This window comes from Lutra lutra, chromosome 15 (assembly GCF_902655055.1).
Source record: "Lutra lutra chromosome 15, mLutLut1.2, whole genome shotgun sequence".
Classification (NCBI taxonomy): Eukaryota; Metazoa; Chordata; class Mammalia; order Carnivora; family Mustelidae; genus Lutra; species Lutra lutra.
The window spans coordinates 12,517,354-12,533,762 of NC_062292.1; the positions used below are offsets into that span (position 1 = coordinate 12,517,354).

The window sequence follows — 16,409 nt, forward strand, 5'->3', positions numbered from 1 at the left end:
TAGTGAAGCGGATTTTGGAGGCGGGTAGGCCCTTCCATGCTCTATAAAATAAGAGTTACCAAATGAACGCAGCAGAGTGATCTAAGGAAGTAGGTGTTGAAACAAATCTGCAAAAATCATTGTGGGTTTTTTTTTTTTTTCTGTTCATTAACTTCTATTTCAAATAGGTGTTCCTTACGTGATTTGCCGCTAAGTTACAATGAAGAGCGGGAAAACGCAGAGGAAAATTCTAAAGCAGCTCAGGTGTCCACAGCACCCGAGGTGGTCAGTAACAAGAGCCCGAGCTGCTGACTCAGGGGTTTGCTCCCCAGACCTACCCCACAGGCTCACTGCTTGCACACTCAGAGGTTCTCAAACAGATCCAAAAAAGTGAAAATTATATTACCCATTGATTTAAAAAGAAGAAAGGGGTGGGCAGGGAGGGGAAGCGGGAGAGGGACGATGAGGAGGAGGAGGAGGAGGAAGAGAATGGAAGTGAATGTCATTACCTCCTTTGATGTGTCCCTGGAATTAATTGCAGGTGGTGAGGCCCGTGCAGCGGAAAATCACCATAGACTCTTTCTGCTGTGCCATAGCACTGGCCTTCACAAGGACTTCTCAGAGAATCCCCACATCTCAGCTAGAAAAAGCCCAAAACTCTTAGGCCCACGCTCTGCCCTGGGTGGCAGTCGCCACCAGGCTCCGCAGTGAGAGGGCAGACGGCCCGCACCAAACCCCGGAGTCCATGGAAAACCTCACACCCGCTCCTTCCACGGCCTGTGCGGTCCTTGGAATTGTCTTTCTTGTTTTGAGCCTGAATCATTTTCCCTCCTTCCCTCCTTTCCCCAGAGCAGTCCTAGAACAGACGAGTAGGTAATCATCTGTTTGTCCTCCAGACACTCTTGTCTCCTGAGATGGGGTTTGTTACAGAAGCCACCCGAGGGGGACAATGTCCCATGACTTTGAAAGATGGAGAGAAATGTGGTGTCCCTGAAGGGAACTGGTCTGGGTATAAGAGTAACCCCAAAAAGGGATTAATCAAGACTTTAAGTGTCACAAATTGGGTTTAGGGAGAGAGAGAGACAGAGATAGAGACAGACACAGAGACAGAGGGGGAGAGAAGAGAAAGGAGAGAAAAGCTGGGGAAGAGAGGGATGGAAAAAAAGGGAGAAAGCAAGAAACAGGAAGAGAATAAAATAACTGGCTAATATTTCCTGAGCACTTAACAAGGAGCAAGCACGGTTCAAAGTGCCTTACTTATATTAATTCATTTACTCTTAAACCACCCTCGAAGAGAAATACTATTCTTATCCTTATTTTGCAGATGAGGAAACAAAGGCAGAAAGTCTAAGTGTCTTACCTAACATCGCACGGCTCTGGAGTCTGGGATCTGAAGCCAGCGTGTCTGACTGCAGAGCTCAGGGCTGCACCTGCTGCTGAACTGGAAGAGCCTGGGCGATGAGAGGCCGGGCTGACTCTCCACAGAGCTGATTTCACGGCCAAGGGCACGGACCTTGTCTAGACAGAGCTGGGTTCAGTCCTGGTTCCCCTACTCACCACGGTTTATGGAAATCACTCAATTCTCTCGCCCTGTTTCCTCATCTTTAAAATGGAGATCGGGGTGCCGGTGGCGCAGTCAGTTAAGCATCTGACTCTTGATTTCAGGTCACATCAGGGTTTCAGGGTCCTGGCATTGACTCCACCGAGTCACGCTCCACACTGGGGGTGGGGGGTGGGTCTGCTTGGTGATTCTGTGTCCCTCTCCCTCTGCCCCTTCCCCTGTTCTCACTCTTTCTCTCTCTCTCTCAAAACAGATAAATCTTTAAAAAAAATAAGTGGAGTTAATGATACATTTAGTTCATGGAGTGATTGTAAGGATCACATGGGCTAAACATTTTGCGCAGTGCCAGAACACGGAATGTGCTAGATCCGTTTTAGTTTTCATCCCATGTAGTCCTCACAAGGACCTCATAAAGGATGCACTGTCCCATCTCACAGATGTGAAAACTGAAACTCCAAGGAGTATCCAATTTGCCAAGGTCATATGTCCCTTATTAAGGGGTTGGGCTGAGGAAGAGCGGGACAGAGAGAACAGAGCGGAGACTCCAAGTGGGACAAAAGGAGGAAATGTAAGGAGTAGACAGGGGAGGGGAGGCTGCTGTGGTGAATGTCACTGTGTAGTCACCGCAGGTGGCCTCAGGATGACATATCCAGTTCATGCTTATTTCACTGCCCCTGGGCTCTCATTTTGCTCAGATTGGTTCTCAGGGTAACACAAAAGCAAGTCTGGACTCCCACTAAATCCCTTAAGGAATTATTTATCCCTAAAGCTTGGTGTCTCAACATACAAAGTCAGATGACATGTATAGTTAAAGAAAACTCCGCATTACATGTCACATAGTCAACCGGAGCATCTCCTTTCCACGTTAACACGGCAGATCAACATTCCATTCACTTACTCAGCCTATGTCAATTACTGCGTAAGCATACAACAAAAAGCTGTATCACCATTCCTAGTGTCTAGCCCTTTTCTTGTAGAATTTTCCTTACAAGTTAGTCTATAATTTAACTCCAACAAGAGCAAAATAACCAATCACCAATTTAGTGTATGCATTACAGTTACACAGCCATGTGTGTATATCCATTTTTCATTGCTATAACAAATTACCACAAATGTCGTGGTTTAAAATAAGACAAATGTCTTACCTTCTAGTTGGGGGGGTCCTAAGTCCAAAAAGGGTCTTAGGGAAGAGATACAGGTGTCAGCAGAGGTATGCTCCTTCCAGATGATCTAGGGGAGAACGTCCTTCTTTGCCTTTTCCAGCTACTGGAGGCCATCTGCGTTCCTTGGCTAGTGGCCTCTCCCTCCATTTTCAAAGCCAACAGTGTGGCAGCCCCCGATTTCTCTAACCGCAGCACTACTCCTGCCTCCATATTTCTGTCATCCTATCTTTTAACTCTGACCCTCCTGTCTCCTCCTTTCGGGACTCTTATGATTATATTTGGTCCATGCTGATTATCCAAGATGATCTCCCCATCTATCTCAAGATTCCTAACTTAAATATTCTTGCAAAGTCCCTTTGCCACACAAGGTCACAGATTCACAGCTTCTGGGGATTAGGACGTGACCATCTCTAGGGGATCAATATTCTACCATGATATGCTTCCTAATTTCTTTCAGCTCGTTGACTTTTAATAATGTGTAGAAACTCAAGACCCAAAGGCTTTAACAATAAACATTGACGCATCGCTATCACCTTCCAGAGGACTCTTGACGTGAGAGCCCAGGGCAGGTGTCATTGAAGGTCACTGTTGGTTCAGGCTATAAAAAGTCCTGATAAGTTTTGTCCAATATTGTCCTGGACATTTTCACCATTAGGAAAAAAAATAGGGTAAATCATTCTCAATTTCTATTTGAATATTCAAATTTGCACCTTAACAAAAGGCACAGACTTTAACCCCTTTTATATTTCCAGGAATGCATTTTTACTGTATATTTCAAAAAAGATAGCCAAGGGTTCCACAACCAAATCGGATGGCCACATTTGCATTGTTTTCTGGAGCAGAACGATCTTCTCAATGTATCAGAGGAGCTCCTGTCTGTCTGGTCCTATTGATGGTTAAGAGTCTTAGAAATCACACCTTTAGACTTTATTTTCTAAGTGACTCTGTAGCAGGGAAGCATGGTGCCTGAAATTGAGGTTTGAGCAAAACAGGGAGCCTCTCTGGTACAGCCTATGTAAATGGAGGAACCTAGATGTAGCATTTGGATTGTGTGGGAGAGGCTGGAGGAGTGAGTTCTCACTGGTTAGCTTTATGGTTTCCCATGGGGCCATTCTGCCTCCCCTGGGGACATTTAAAACAGTTAGGGTGTCTTGCTGGGGGTGGGAAGCAGGAACTACTGGCATTTGTGTGGAAGGAGGCCAGTGTCTCTCAACTCAGTGCATGGGAAGCTCCTGGACTCAGATAAATTATGTCACGCAAATGCTAACAGCACCCATTTGAAAATCAGATGGTCCTCTCCCTGTGTCTCACCCACATTGATTTCATTCAATCTCCTCTACTCCTCATACCCCCACAGACCTGCTGTCTCCAGCACTGAAAGAAATTTAAGCTATAGTTCTTGTGTTTCAGCAGAAGCAGTGAATTCCCAAGACAACGCTATATGGTAGCTTAGGTAGAAAGTACTACCAGTTTGTAGCGATTAACATTTGTCCATGGGGCTAGATTAAAACAGGGAAAGGTCCTGAATTCTAACAAAGATTGTTTTTCTTGTCCCTCACGTAATTCAAAATAAAAATGATACTAAACCATAATGTAAGAAAGTCTAATAACTCAGAAAAGTTCTGATTCTTCATATGGTGACTACCATGATTTTTTTTTAATAAATAGCAAATGCCTTAAAATCTATTTTCCTCATTTCTTTTGCCTTTCTATTGCTGCTTGGATGAAAATTAGAGAACTCTTCATTTTTAATCTACTTAAGTTGGTTGTTAATGATTCAAAGTGAGGGAAAAGCAAGCTACTTGGTGGACCCCTGGGTAGAATTTCAGCTCTATCACGTACTAGCTAGATGACTTTGCGTCCGGTGCTGAATAGGTCTGTAAAATGGGAATAATGAAATATGCCTAATGATTTGTAAGAATTCTGTGAAAGCGTGTGTCCCTTAGTATATTTTTATAAACGCTCAGAATATTATAGCTATGAATAGTAGTATATCTTCAGTGCTCAGTGTGTTTTAGCTATAAATAGTATTTTTTTCTTCCAGTCCCACCGTTCCTCAATATTCATTCAAACACCTTTGAAGTCCTACAGTGTGCCCATCCCATGTGCTAAATCCTGAGGAAATATACTTGGACCTCACAGTTTGTGACTCAAAAGTTTGTAACAACGTTTGCTACAACAAAGTTTGTTCAACAAAGTGAAACAAGTTTGTAAATGAGCAAATACCACAAAGTGCCATGAATTTCTTGATCACACACACACACACACACACACAGTCTATATAGCCTACAGAGTGGGGAGCAGAAATGGTCAATTCGGAAGATGCAGAAATGTCTATGAAATTCTTCCAAAAAACAATGCTGTCCCTGACTGTTTAGAGTATTTTCGTCTAATTCAAAAGCAGCAGCTTTCATCCAGATGTGCCATAGATAGTACATGAAATTATATTCTAGGGAATGTTGGCAAATAATTCTTGAAAGACCATATTGCCTGAGAATTCTTTTCTGAATCCTTGATAGTAAGACACATCTAGATAAGAAAACAATTTGGCCGACCGTTGTAAGATACTACTGATTCTATTCTATGCATTCTGACCTCAGAAATGTTGAAGTATATAAAAAGGATGTTTGGAATCAACTGAAATGTGGTCTATGTAGATGTGGGCATGTGTATTTGAGTAGTTCATTCTCTTAGCATTGACTACATAGTAAATGGATTTGTCTTCCTGTCTCACTTTGTCTACTTGCCACTCCAAATCTATGGTGTATCCTTTCCCACTTTCTCATTCACCCGAACACTGAAGACTTTCTCCATTCCTACAAAATAAAATTCAAACAGGTTGACATGGCACTTCCACCGTTTTTTTACTTTGAAGATTTTATTTATTCATTTGACAGAGAGAGCAAAGGGGGAGCTGCAGGGAGAGGGAGAGGGAGAAGCAGGATCCCCACTAAGAAGGGAGCCCAAGGTGGGTCTCAGTCCCAGGACCATGACCTAAGCCACCCAGCCACCCCACAACCTTCTCTTTGGTCCTACCTTTTGATCCTCAATCCTCTATGCCCCATTCTATGCCCCCTTGACTCTCAGCTCCCATCCCTCCTTTCAGTTTTAACCTACATGAATCCTTTCCAAAGATTTTCATCCCTCCTCGGAGTATCACTGTTATCAGTTCTATTATCTCTTGCCATACTTTGCCAAATGATTTTCTTCTGTGATTTTTCTCTGCTTATCTCCCAGCCAGAAGCACAAGTTCTTTAAGGAAATTGTAAACTATTGAATAATCCTTGTGAGGAACTATGCTTACAAATAGCAAGTAGCAAAAGCAGCAGGTTAATCTGTAATTACATAATGTAAATGCTTAATATTTGTTAACAAAAAAACTGTACAGCGATTGAATACTTCATGTTAGTGAGTCTTTGCTGTTACCCTATTTCTTTTGCAATTTTTGCCCATTTTTTTTCTTCCCCAATACTACCCTGTAGCCTGGTCATCCTGCACGCCCAGCAACACCTCAGCTGCGATTTCCCTTTAAACCCCTGAAATCTGCATAAGCCAACATGGTGTAGGAGGGGAGGCCACATGCACAAAACAATGAAGTAGATATTAAAATTAGTTTATTTTTCTACTTAACTTTTAATAAATGAGAAGAAACACAGTAGTCTGTCTCATAAAGAACATTTATAATACATAACAATCCATAAAGCCTCATGGTGAGGTAGGAACAGCTTTGGAAAACAACGCACGGTCATAAAACATACAAAAAGTTAGGTAAATGTTGCAGCACTAAAGGACATTTTATATGCATCTGCATTGAATGAGATGATAATTGCATTTAACTGTGCCACATCTGGCCCAAAGGATAGGCTATGGTCGACACAAAACAACACAACATGGAAGTTTCATAAAGAATCACACAATACATTGATACACTTCATTGTGCTGTTTCAAGGCAGGACCATAACATGGCAATTTGTATCTTTTTCTATATAGCCACATAGTAATTGTATGTTACATTCCCTTCAGCATCTTTTTGCCAAAGACACTGGACCACAAAATTTTTGGTTTAAAAGTTTAAACTGAATGACATACAAAAGGCTCTTGTGCTAGTGAAAATGACTGCTAAATGTTCCAGAGCTTGTTGGTAAAACAAAATAGCATTGCCACATAATATCGGTAGAGCTACATCAAAATAGTGCTATTACAATTCCCATTTCAGATAGCCAAACACTGTATTTGACAGTTTTCCATATAAAAAACAACAAAAACCCTCCACCTTCCCAGGAGTTTTAACACTGTTTTATGCCTTAACTGAAACTCCATTAAAATAAATATTTCTATATTGTAGTATTCTCCATATTTGTATATGTGTGAACATCTTAAGACAGCAGGTAAAGGACATATCATTCAAATGATATCTGCTTATAAACAAAAGAATCAACTTAATACCAGTTAGCCTACTAAATACTTCACATTAGGTTCCATAGGCCCTTTCCCTCAAAACTTTCCAAAACTTCAAAATTAACTGAGCATGTTAACAGGATACAAACATGTTAACAGTCTCCTACCTACTGAGATTTTTCCAAGGTGCTCTTGATGGAAATGTTTCCTATTCAAATTACATACCTTAGTTATTCAAATATTGTTTTCTAAAATGCTAAACTAAAATTCATACACCTCAGTTTTTGCCCTTTTGGACTTTTTTAAGCTTCTAGTCCGTACTTTTACAACGCAGATGCTCTTCAAAAAACCCTTATTAAACAATCCCAGAAGCTGAAAGGTGACAAAGGAGAAGGAAATATCTCCTCACTAAGGCGGCATTTGGCTTGGAAAAATTGGAGTTAGTTTGATTTCAGGCACATGCAGCACCTCCTTTTCACTAAACTGAGACAACAACAAGTTTCTAAACACATATTCTACTAAATACACTGATCTTGCTCAAATATAAAAGAGCCAGCAGGAGAGATGCACCTCCTAAAATTGATGCATTTTTGCTATAAAACAGCGTATTTAAATATCGGGTTTAAGTCTCCTAGGAATTCAGGGTATTTTCCCTCATTTTCTTCCAGGAAGGAATAAGCTATTTTGGAAAAGACACTTAAATCCCACAATATTTAAATAGAAAAGCATTTTTTAAAAGATAATGCTAAAAATGGGTTAGAAAGTGCATTGTAAAGAAATAAATAATTCTCTGCTAAAACTCAAAAGGTGAGTCAGTGCCCACAGATTTTGCTATTATGACAAAGTCCTTTGAAAAAAGAATTCTATGGTACCACTTGGTTACGTGTAAGTGATTCAAAAATTATGAAAGTGAAACAACTGAAATCTAAAGGTTGTTACCTTCAAAGCACTTCTGGGAAAAAAAAGGAAAAAAAAAAAAAAAAGCCCTTGTCCCATGCTTATTATACACCATCTAAAAAAAAAATACAAACCCTCATTTAGCTGATGTCTTATACATTATACAACCTTTAAGAAAGACCCAATAAAGCGTTTGTAAAGGAAACCCCACTGGATGTATTTTAACCAGTTATCCTATTTTATGTGTCATTACCAAAATGTTCCTATAACGTAAACTGTTTTAAGATCTTAATAAAATGGTTTGTAGTTTTTAAGTGTTGAATCAGGAATGTATGTGATACAGTACAGTTTGAAGCTTTCTTTTACCCATATGAGATTCCCGAATTTCATGTTTAAAAAATTTTTTTGCAAAGTTCAAAGTAACTTCCAGCTTAGGAATTGAATTACACAATTATCAGGTAAGAGTATTAAAAGATCAAGATGTATTGCAAATTGGCAGGTTATGGTTTTGGCCCATTATAGCAAATGTGAACTTACAAACTGTGTTCCTAAAATTACCTCATTCTCATTGGAAAAATCAGCTGTTCTTAAATAGGCCCATTGCCAGCAATAGGCTTACACTAGGAAAAAACACACCATCTACCACAAAAGACCCCTTTAAAAAGTTAACTATCCATTGCCAACCAATGCTTTCATCTTAAGACCCATTAAACAATGAATTATTTCAAATCCCAAAAGATAGCCATCCCCAAAGTAGTCAGCTATAAAAGTTACCGAAGTAGTCAGGATATCTTATTTCTAGAAAAATAGAGCTATACATGATAACTGATATTAATATTCATCCTTATGAGGACAAAAATCTAGTTTCTTCACAAAGCATAACCCCTCTCTGTCAAGAAAAATATAACTTAAATATCCTTAAATACTATTTGCCTATGGATTCGAAACCCATAGCGACAACGAAATAGCCAAGAACAATTTTCTGTGTATACTGTGGCATCTTACAAAATAACCTACTACTGCAAGATCTGAGCAATGTCAAGAGAGGATGACCTACAGAATCTTAATTACCAATTTTGCCTTAACTTTTTGAAGAATTTATTATCCAAACTGCATTAACCATTAGATTTCCTTTTTCTCCTACGTCAATGGCTCCAGGCAAAGCACGGGAACTGCTAGTTGTCCTTGAAAAAAGCTCCATTTGAATCCATTCATGATTTGTCACCATGAAATGACTCTTCTAAGTTTTGTTTAAATATCTACAATTTGAAAGATTACACGAATAAGCTTGCATTTAACATGTAACTATCAGATTAGCTTTAATGTCTTTAAAAATATCTACTGTATATATTTTGTAAGTAAACTTTCAGCTCAATGCTCCTAATGCCAATCTTTCAAAGAAAGTAATGCTGGTGAACATGTCCACATTTTAGACTAACTTTGGTAAAAGAAAACACGAGTTAAAATCCTCCTGATAATTTAAAAATGTGGCCTGAATATTAACTTACAACAGTGTAAATATTTAATTTGGTAAACCTCCTTCCCTGTTCTTACTCTCCATATGCCCTATTATATATAAACCATGGTTCAACTTGTTAATTATCTCAACTGTCTATTAGAATAATACTCTCAGCAATATAGAATCCAGGATGGTAACTAATCTTTAGTATTACAAATACCCCATGTGAAGAAAATAGAGGAATTTTTCCTAATAATATCCAAGAGTCATTCTTAAAAAAAACATGCTGCCATTATGCTCTGTAATGATTTCAGAGGTCAAGTAAGTATTACCTAAAACGTCAAAGGAAACAAACCTGTCGATGATTTTTCAAGGTTAGTGATTATAATTCTAAAAAACAAAGTGTAACACTGGGGGAAAAGAAAAGCAGAGAAATTCCAGTAACAATTTTAATTTATTTATCCCCCTAATTAATTTTTTACCATGGAAAAACTGGAAATCAAATGTCATTATGTTATATAAGGTTTATACTTACTTTAAACAAAAATGTAACATAGTGTTAAAACTGGCTTTCCAAAATTGTTACAGCATAGCTGTACTCTGCACTAATAATCACAAAGTTGTAATATAGAATTCTGTTAAGCAGTCCCATTATGTTCTTACAAAAATAGAATTAAACTGTGTGACCAGACAAGGACTTCAATTACACTACTTGGCAAACTTAGAATTTCAATGGAGTCTTTTTCCTCTTGCAGTTTAAAGCAAAAGTCAAATATCACATCGTTCTCAAGACTCATAAAGATGATTCAGGTTGTTTGTTTGGCATTTTTTTAATCTCTATCACAACAGCTGGGATGCTTTCAACTTTAGTCCTCCTGGGCTTCTTCTCTAGATTGTCACTAAGTTCTAGACAAGAAATGCTAACTGTTGGGGCCTTTTCTGCTTCCTTTCCAGAAGGGGCTTGTGGCCGTGTCCCACAACATTGCTTCAAAGCACACTGAGTTCTGCAGGCAAGTTCACATGGGACTACACTTGATTTAGAGCCTACACTAGCAAATTCAGGCTGAATGGTGGTAGCGTGAATTCCGTGATTATGAAAAACGTCTTTAATGATTTTGGCCACCTGCATGTATGATGTCGGGTCTTCACATTTTATGTGGGCAGTGGCAATGATTCTGCTTCCAGCAAGTTGCCAAACATGTAATTCGTGAACTTCCTCAACTCCTTCAACATCTCGAAGTTCTTTTATCAAATTTTTTATATCAATTTGTTTGGGAACAGTTTGCAGAAGAATGAGAGCAGATTCCTTAAGTAATGGGTAAGTTGTGTAAAGAAGTATACAAACCATTACAATGCAAAGAGTTGGATCTAAATATAGCACCCAGCAAGGACCGGCCTCATGAACTGCTGTGTGAGTACTATTAAGCACTTCTACAAATGCTTTGCAGGGGTCAGGGGCACATGGATTCACACAAAACTCCCCTTCAGGACAACCCTTCCAAGAAAAGTAAAAGACCAAGGCATTTACTACTACAATCACTGAACCCAAAGCATCTCCAAAGACATGCAGAAAAACTCCACGCATGTTAAGCTGTGCAGCCTTATCATCATCTTCCAGTTCCACCTGGTCAGGTTCTCTGATAAGATTCCCATTCACTTGTACTTCCACCGCATCATTTCCGGACTTTTCTGGATCTACAAAGAAAGAAAAAAATGCTGTAGCAGATACATCTAAAGTGTTTATACAAACACCTTCATCTAATTCCATTTTAGTGAAAGAGATGAAAATTTTCATGGAACATAATTTAAAAATGTGCCCAGGGCAGTTTAGTATAAAATGACATACTGGTGACAAGCCAGGGCATAGCAGCCAGGGCTAAATAAGTCATTAGGAAGATACAAATTCCCTAACTGAACCACCCTCTTACCTCCCCACCTCCAAAAAAAGTTCATCTTTTCTGTGGGGGGGGGGGGGGGGGTCCTGAGAACATTCCCCTATGCTTTTTGGCATATACAAAAACACAAGAACACATAAAATTGAATGCTATCCCCCATAAACTAAATGCCAATTATGGAGAAGTCTACCACAAATGCCTGATTTGACAGAGCTCTAGTCACTCTTTGTCATGAAGGTGTGTTGTGGCTAACTCAAACTTTGGTCATGAATATAAACCAGAGTCTCTTGGTGGAGCGGGTTTAGGAACTGACAAATCAGCGATATAAACCCATCAACGATGATAAACTTCAGGAAAACGGGAAATAAAGCTCCATCTACCCTACAGGATCTTAAACCAAATGTACCCATCTCTTAAAAGGAATTACTATATACACATGAGAGGAGCTTAATTTTCTTTGGAATAACACCTTGCAGAGTGAAGGGAGGGGATATTCAATTTTTATTAAACCTTTTCAATATACAAGTTCAATTTCATTAACATGATATCCTGCATCTTCAAAAAAGAACAAGCTGTCTACATAGTATCATACCACTAAGCAAATAAATGTAAATGAAAAAAATTAGAAGGAAATGCACCAAACTGTTAACGTCATTAGAGCCTGGGTAGTTGGGCTTTGGTGGATTCCTTTTCCCAGCTCTTGTCTTCCAACATATTCCAAATTGCCTTCAAGAGCAATTATATTTAGAATGAAAGCAACCAGTAAAAAAGATGAGTAAGTTACCATCACTTTTATTTTGGTACGATTTTGGAAAGTCCTAAGTGAAATGTTAAACATGACCAAACTGGTCTTAAATGAAGGATTTGCAGGATTAAGCTCAAACTTTAGATAACTAACTGAAATATACATCGCCGTTCTGGAAAGAAACCTTTAACCAGTGTTTTGAGCTCAGGAAAGTCCATGGCTAGCGGGCTCTGAATACAATACTGAGAAACTTGTTTCAAGTGCACAAGAACCTCTTGGGCAGGGCAATGTTTCAAATGGGCAACCACTAAGGACAAATTGGGGATCCTCTCCGTTTCCCAAGAGGTGGGGGGCGAGAAATTTATTTAGGAAGCACTTTTTTGATTCCGTGAAAACCAAAATCGGTCTCTCGCAAAGGACTGCTAGTCAGGGCGCCCAAGTGCAGCCTGCATCGCAGCGGGCTGACGGTCACCTCCCGACCCTTTCCCCACGGTCAAAACCACACAGTCCCCACCGCCACCCCCAGCCCCGCGCCCCGGCCGAAAGGGGTCCGGTTTCCTCGTGTGCCCTGCGGGTGCGGGACCCGGAGGGCTAGAGGCGGCGGCGGCAGCGCGGCGCCGGCCGGCGCGGGCACCAGGGGGCGTGCGGGCCATCCCGCCCAGGGCCAGGCTAGGGTCCGGGCTCCCCCTGACCCAACCACCTGCGGTGGCCACGCTCTCCTCACCTGGCCGGTCCAGTTTCAGCCCGTTGGAGTTGCTGCTATTGGACACCAGGGTGTTGGTCTCCTCCTGGTCGGGCCTCTGGTCGCCCGGGGTCACGTTGCCGTCGCTGTCCCCGGTGCGGTTGCTCTTGCTGCGGACCCCCTTGGCGTGGCCGTGGCCGTGACCCCCGTGCGAGTGGCCGTGGCCGGAGTCGTTGCCGAAGCCACTGTGATGGTGGAAGAGGCAGAGCCCCATCACGTTAACCAGCAGCCCGGCCACGCCGACCCCGAGGACCACCAGCGGCTGCTGCATCTCGTGCGGCTCGATGAAGCGCTCGATGGCCTCCAGCAGGATGGCGAAGCAGAGGCCGGTCAGGAAGATGGCGTTCACCAGAGCCCCCATCACTTCGGCTCGGATCCAGCCGAACGTGTTCTTCTGGGTGGCGTGGGTCCGCCGGGCGAAGCGCTCAGCCACCAGCGCCACCACCAGCGCCAGCACGTCCGACAGCATGTGAAAGGAGTCGGAGAGCATCGCCAGCGACGAGGTCACCCGGCTCACCACCACCTCCAGCACCATGAACATGAAGGTCAGCATCAGCATGCACAACAGCCGGCCCCGGTTCCGACCCCAGCACCCCATGGCTGCGGCTCACGGGCCCGCCGAGCGCGGCCCGGCGGCTACACTGGCGGTGGCGGCCGGCGACCCGGCGGCGGAGGCGGGAGGACGGCGCGGGGCTCTCGCCGCCCGACCGGGCCGCTCAGGAAACCGCTGAGTGGCCTCCGCGACCGGACGGGGACGAGCCCGGGGTCAAGCCCCGGAGCCCCCGCGCCTGAGGGCGTCCCCGGCGGGCCGGCGGCGCGTAGCTCCTCAGGCGTCCGTGCTCGGAGCCGGCGCGGAGGCCCGGCTCAACCCCAGCAGTCCCCACACCCCCAGCGGGGCAGCAGAGGCCGAGGCGTGCGGCTGCGGCGGCGGGGAGCCGGGGTTCCCGGAGCCCGGGGACGAAGAGCCGGAGCAGGAGCAGGAGAGCGGCGGGGGCGGGCGACGGGCAGCTCCGCGCTACGAAGGCTCCGAGCATCTGCAGGGCTCTCCACGCAAGTCTTCCCCTCGCCGGTCTCCTCCGCTATGGCTCGAACCGGGAAGCCGACGCCTGAAGAGCTAAAAAGGCGGCGGCCACGGCAGCTGCACTCGGCCCGGTCTCCGGCGCCTTCTTCGCCCCCCCGCCTTTGCAGACGGTTTACAAAAAAAACTTTGCTTTGCACTCGGAACCCCCGTTTTCACACGGACCCGAGCGTGACAAGGCCTCGGTGCCCCGCCCACCAGGCCCGGCTCGCTTTCCCCATTGGCCAGAACCCCCTCACGACAGCCTCCGCACCCCGCCCGTCCGCGCTCGCTATTGGATGGAGGCTCGGCGGGGCGGGAGGGGGCGTTGTCGAGGCGCCAACAGATGGGGGCGGGGCCTTTCCCTCCAGGAGCCGGGCGTGGGCCGGGGGCCGCGGCCGGGTGCAGCGGCGGGCGTCGTGGGGGAGGGTAGGGGGCGCGGGCCGCGTGCAGCAGGAGGGGGAGGGGCAGGCGGGGTCCCCCCGGCGTGGCGGGGCCGCTGCTCAGGCCCTGCGGGTCCTCGCGGCGGCCGGCACACCTACGGGGGCCAGGCAGCAAACAGACTTTGATCCTCCGAGCTGAGTCCACGTGGTGAAGGGAGGCTCGGGAGACAAGTTGACCAAAGTAAAGCCATTTTGGTATTTAGGCTGACCCTTAACCTAAAAGTCAGCAGGTCATAAAAAGAGTCACAAGATCCCACTCATGGAAGACCACAAGACCCGACTCCCTCTGGCAGTAAGAGTCATAGAGGCTGGACATTCTTAAAATTGCTCCCTGTGGGTAATTCCACAACCCTAAGACAACAGAAAAACACCGCTCAGTGTTAAGTGATAAGTCAAGCAGTAAGCCCATTCCTATACGTCAGACATTTAAAAAAACAAACAAACAAAACTTACAAAACCGTTAGAGGCAAGGGGGTCTTCTTCCTCACCTGGGAGGAAAGGCCGCTATTTTGTCTATGATGTAGCCCCTTCTTCTAGATACTGTCCCTTTCCCTAAATGGCTTGCTCTTGAATTATTTCTCTGCAAAGCCAAAGCTCCCCGCCCCCACGCCGGACCGCCCTGCCCTGGCGAGGGGCCTGAGACCCTCTGGCAGCTTCCACTGGCCGGCATCGGCATCAATAGAAGACACCAGAGACCCAATAGAAGAGACCAGAGACCCAGACCGCTGTGCCGTCAATGGCAGCCGGTGGGGGGCTGGAAGGGGTACTGGGGGGGGTGAGGGGGGGAGTGGTGGCGAGAGGGGGAGCCGGTGGGTGTGGGGCTCCCAGGTGTGTCCTCCTGTTGAAAAGGGGACAACAACCTGGGCAAGCGGACCTGCATGGGGCCTGAACTGAATCTCTGAAAATGTTTCAGTAAAGCAGACCAACCCTCTCACCACCATCCCTAGGAGACCTTGTGTAACATCAGATATTTCTGTCACTGATTATCTAAAGACAATTTAGGGTGCAGACGTCAAGCGGGAGCAACCTGGGTTCTGGTCCTTGCTTTGTCACTAGCCAGCTGTGTGACTTTGGGAGAGTCAACTAATCTCTCTAGACCTGTTTCTTCATCCATCACGTAAAAGATTGGGCAAGAGCAACTCCTAAGATTCTTTCTGAGTCTAAAATTCTAAGGCTCTATGATTTAACAAACATTTTATTTATAGACTACAAGGAGCTGAACCCTGTGTTGGTTGCTATGGGGAAGGGGAGGGGCAGTTAAGAATACAGAAGAATGAGCTTCTGTCCAGGTGGAGGTAAAATATAAACACACAAAATGTTTAAGTTACGATGAAATAATTAATTGTGCCGACACTAGTTTAGAGTGCATACATATTCACTGTGCTCTGAGCAGGGATTAGTCCATCTGGAAGTGAAGATTTCCTGTTCCTAAAGTGGAGGGGAGGCTGGAATCAGAGAAAGCAAAGGAGGACCCCTAAAGGCCTCACCACAGCCCCCAGAAGGGGAGGAAGAAACCCCACTGTTCTGGATTGCTAGAGCAGAGCAGTGCTAGCCAGTGCCTCAGGATCTATATATAAGGCTAGTTTGGAGCCATGTTGTTTTGCATTTAAAAAAAATATTTCTATTTCTGTTTTTTTTTTTTCTTTTTTACCCCCCATTTGTATGTGGTGTGTTTCTCATTTCTCCAACCAAACTGCAAAGCAGGATCCTTGTCTTCTATTTCTGTTCTGCAATCATAGAAAAGAAAGGAGAAAAGTTTCCCAGACAGTAGCAAAGGAGGAATTGATAGGATTTGATGATGAATTGGGAGAGTGAAAACGAAGGAGGAGAATTTAACAAAGATGTTTCATATGTTAACCTGATAAGGAAAATATTGCTTTAAACATGTGAGGAAGTTGGGGGAGAGGGTGGGAGCAGCTGATTTTAAGGGGAAAATAATCCATTTTTAATGTGCTATATTTGAAATAAAATCTGGATGGTGACAATGCTGAGTGGGGAGATGGGTCTTGGGAGTTGATAATCTACCCTCCTTTGGTATGGATAATTGACACTTAGCTGACCATATTGTGG

The 16,409-nt window shown here is 44.0% G+C and overlaps 1 protein-coding gene across 1 annotated transcript; it reads right to left on the bottom strand.

The window, feature by feature from the left end:
* Nucleotides 1-6,300: 6,300 nt before the first annotated feature.
* Nucleotides 6,301-14,057, bottom strand: SLC30A1 (solute carrier family 30 member 1). The gene is made up of 2 exons (XM_047705100.1): nt 12,822-14,057; nt 6,301-11,152 (listed from the first exon to the last, which is right to left on the bottom strand). Exons 1-2 carry the CDS (start codon nt 13,435-13,437, stop codon nt 10,251-10,253), a joined length of 1,518 nt encoding a protein of 505 aa, XP_047561056.1. The 5' UTR covers nt 13,438-14,057; the 3' UTR covers nt 6,301-10,250.
* Nucleotides 14,058-16,409: the final 2,352 nt, after the last annotated feature.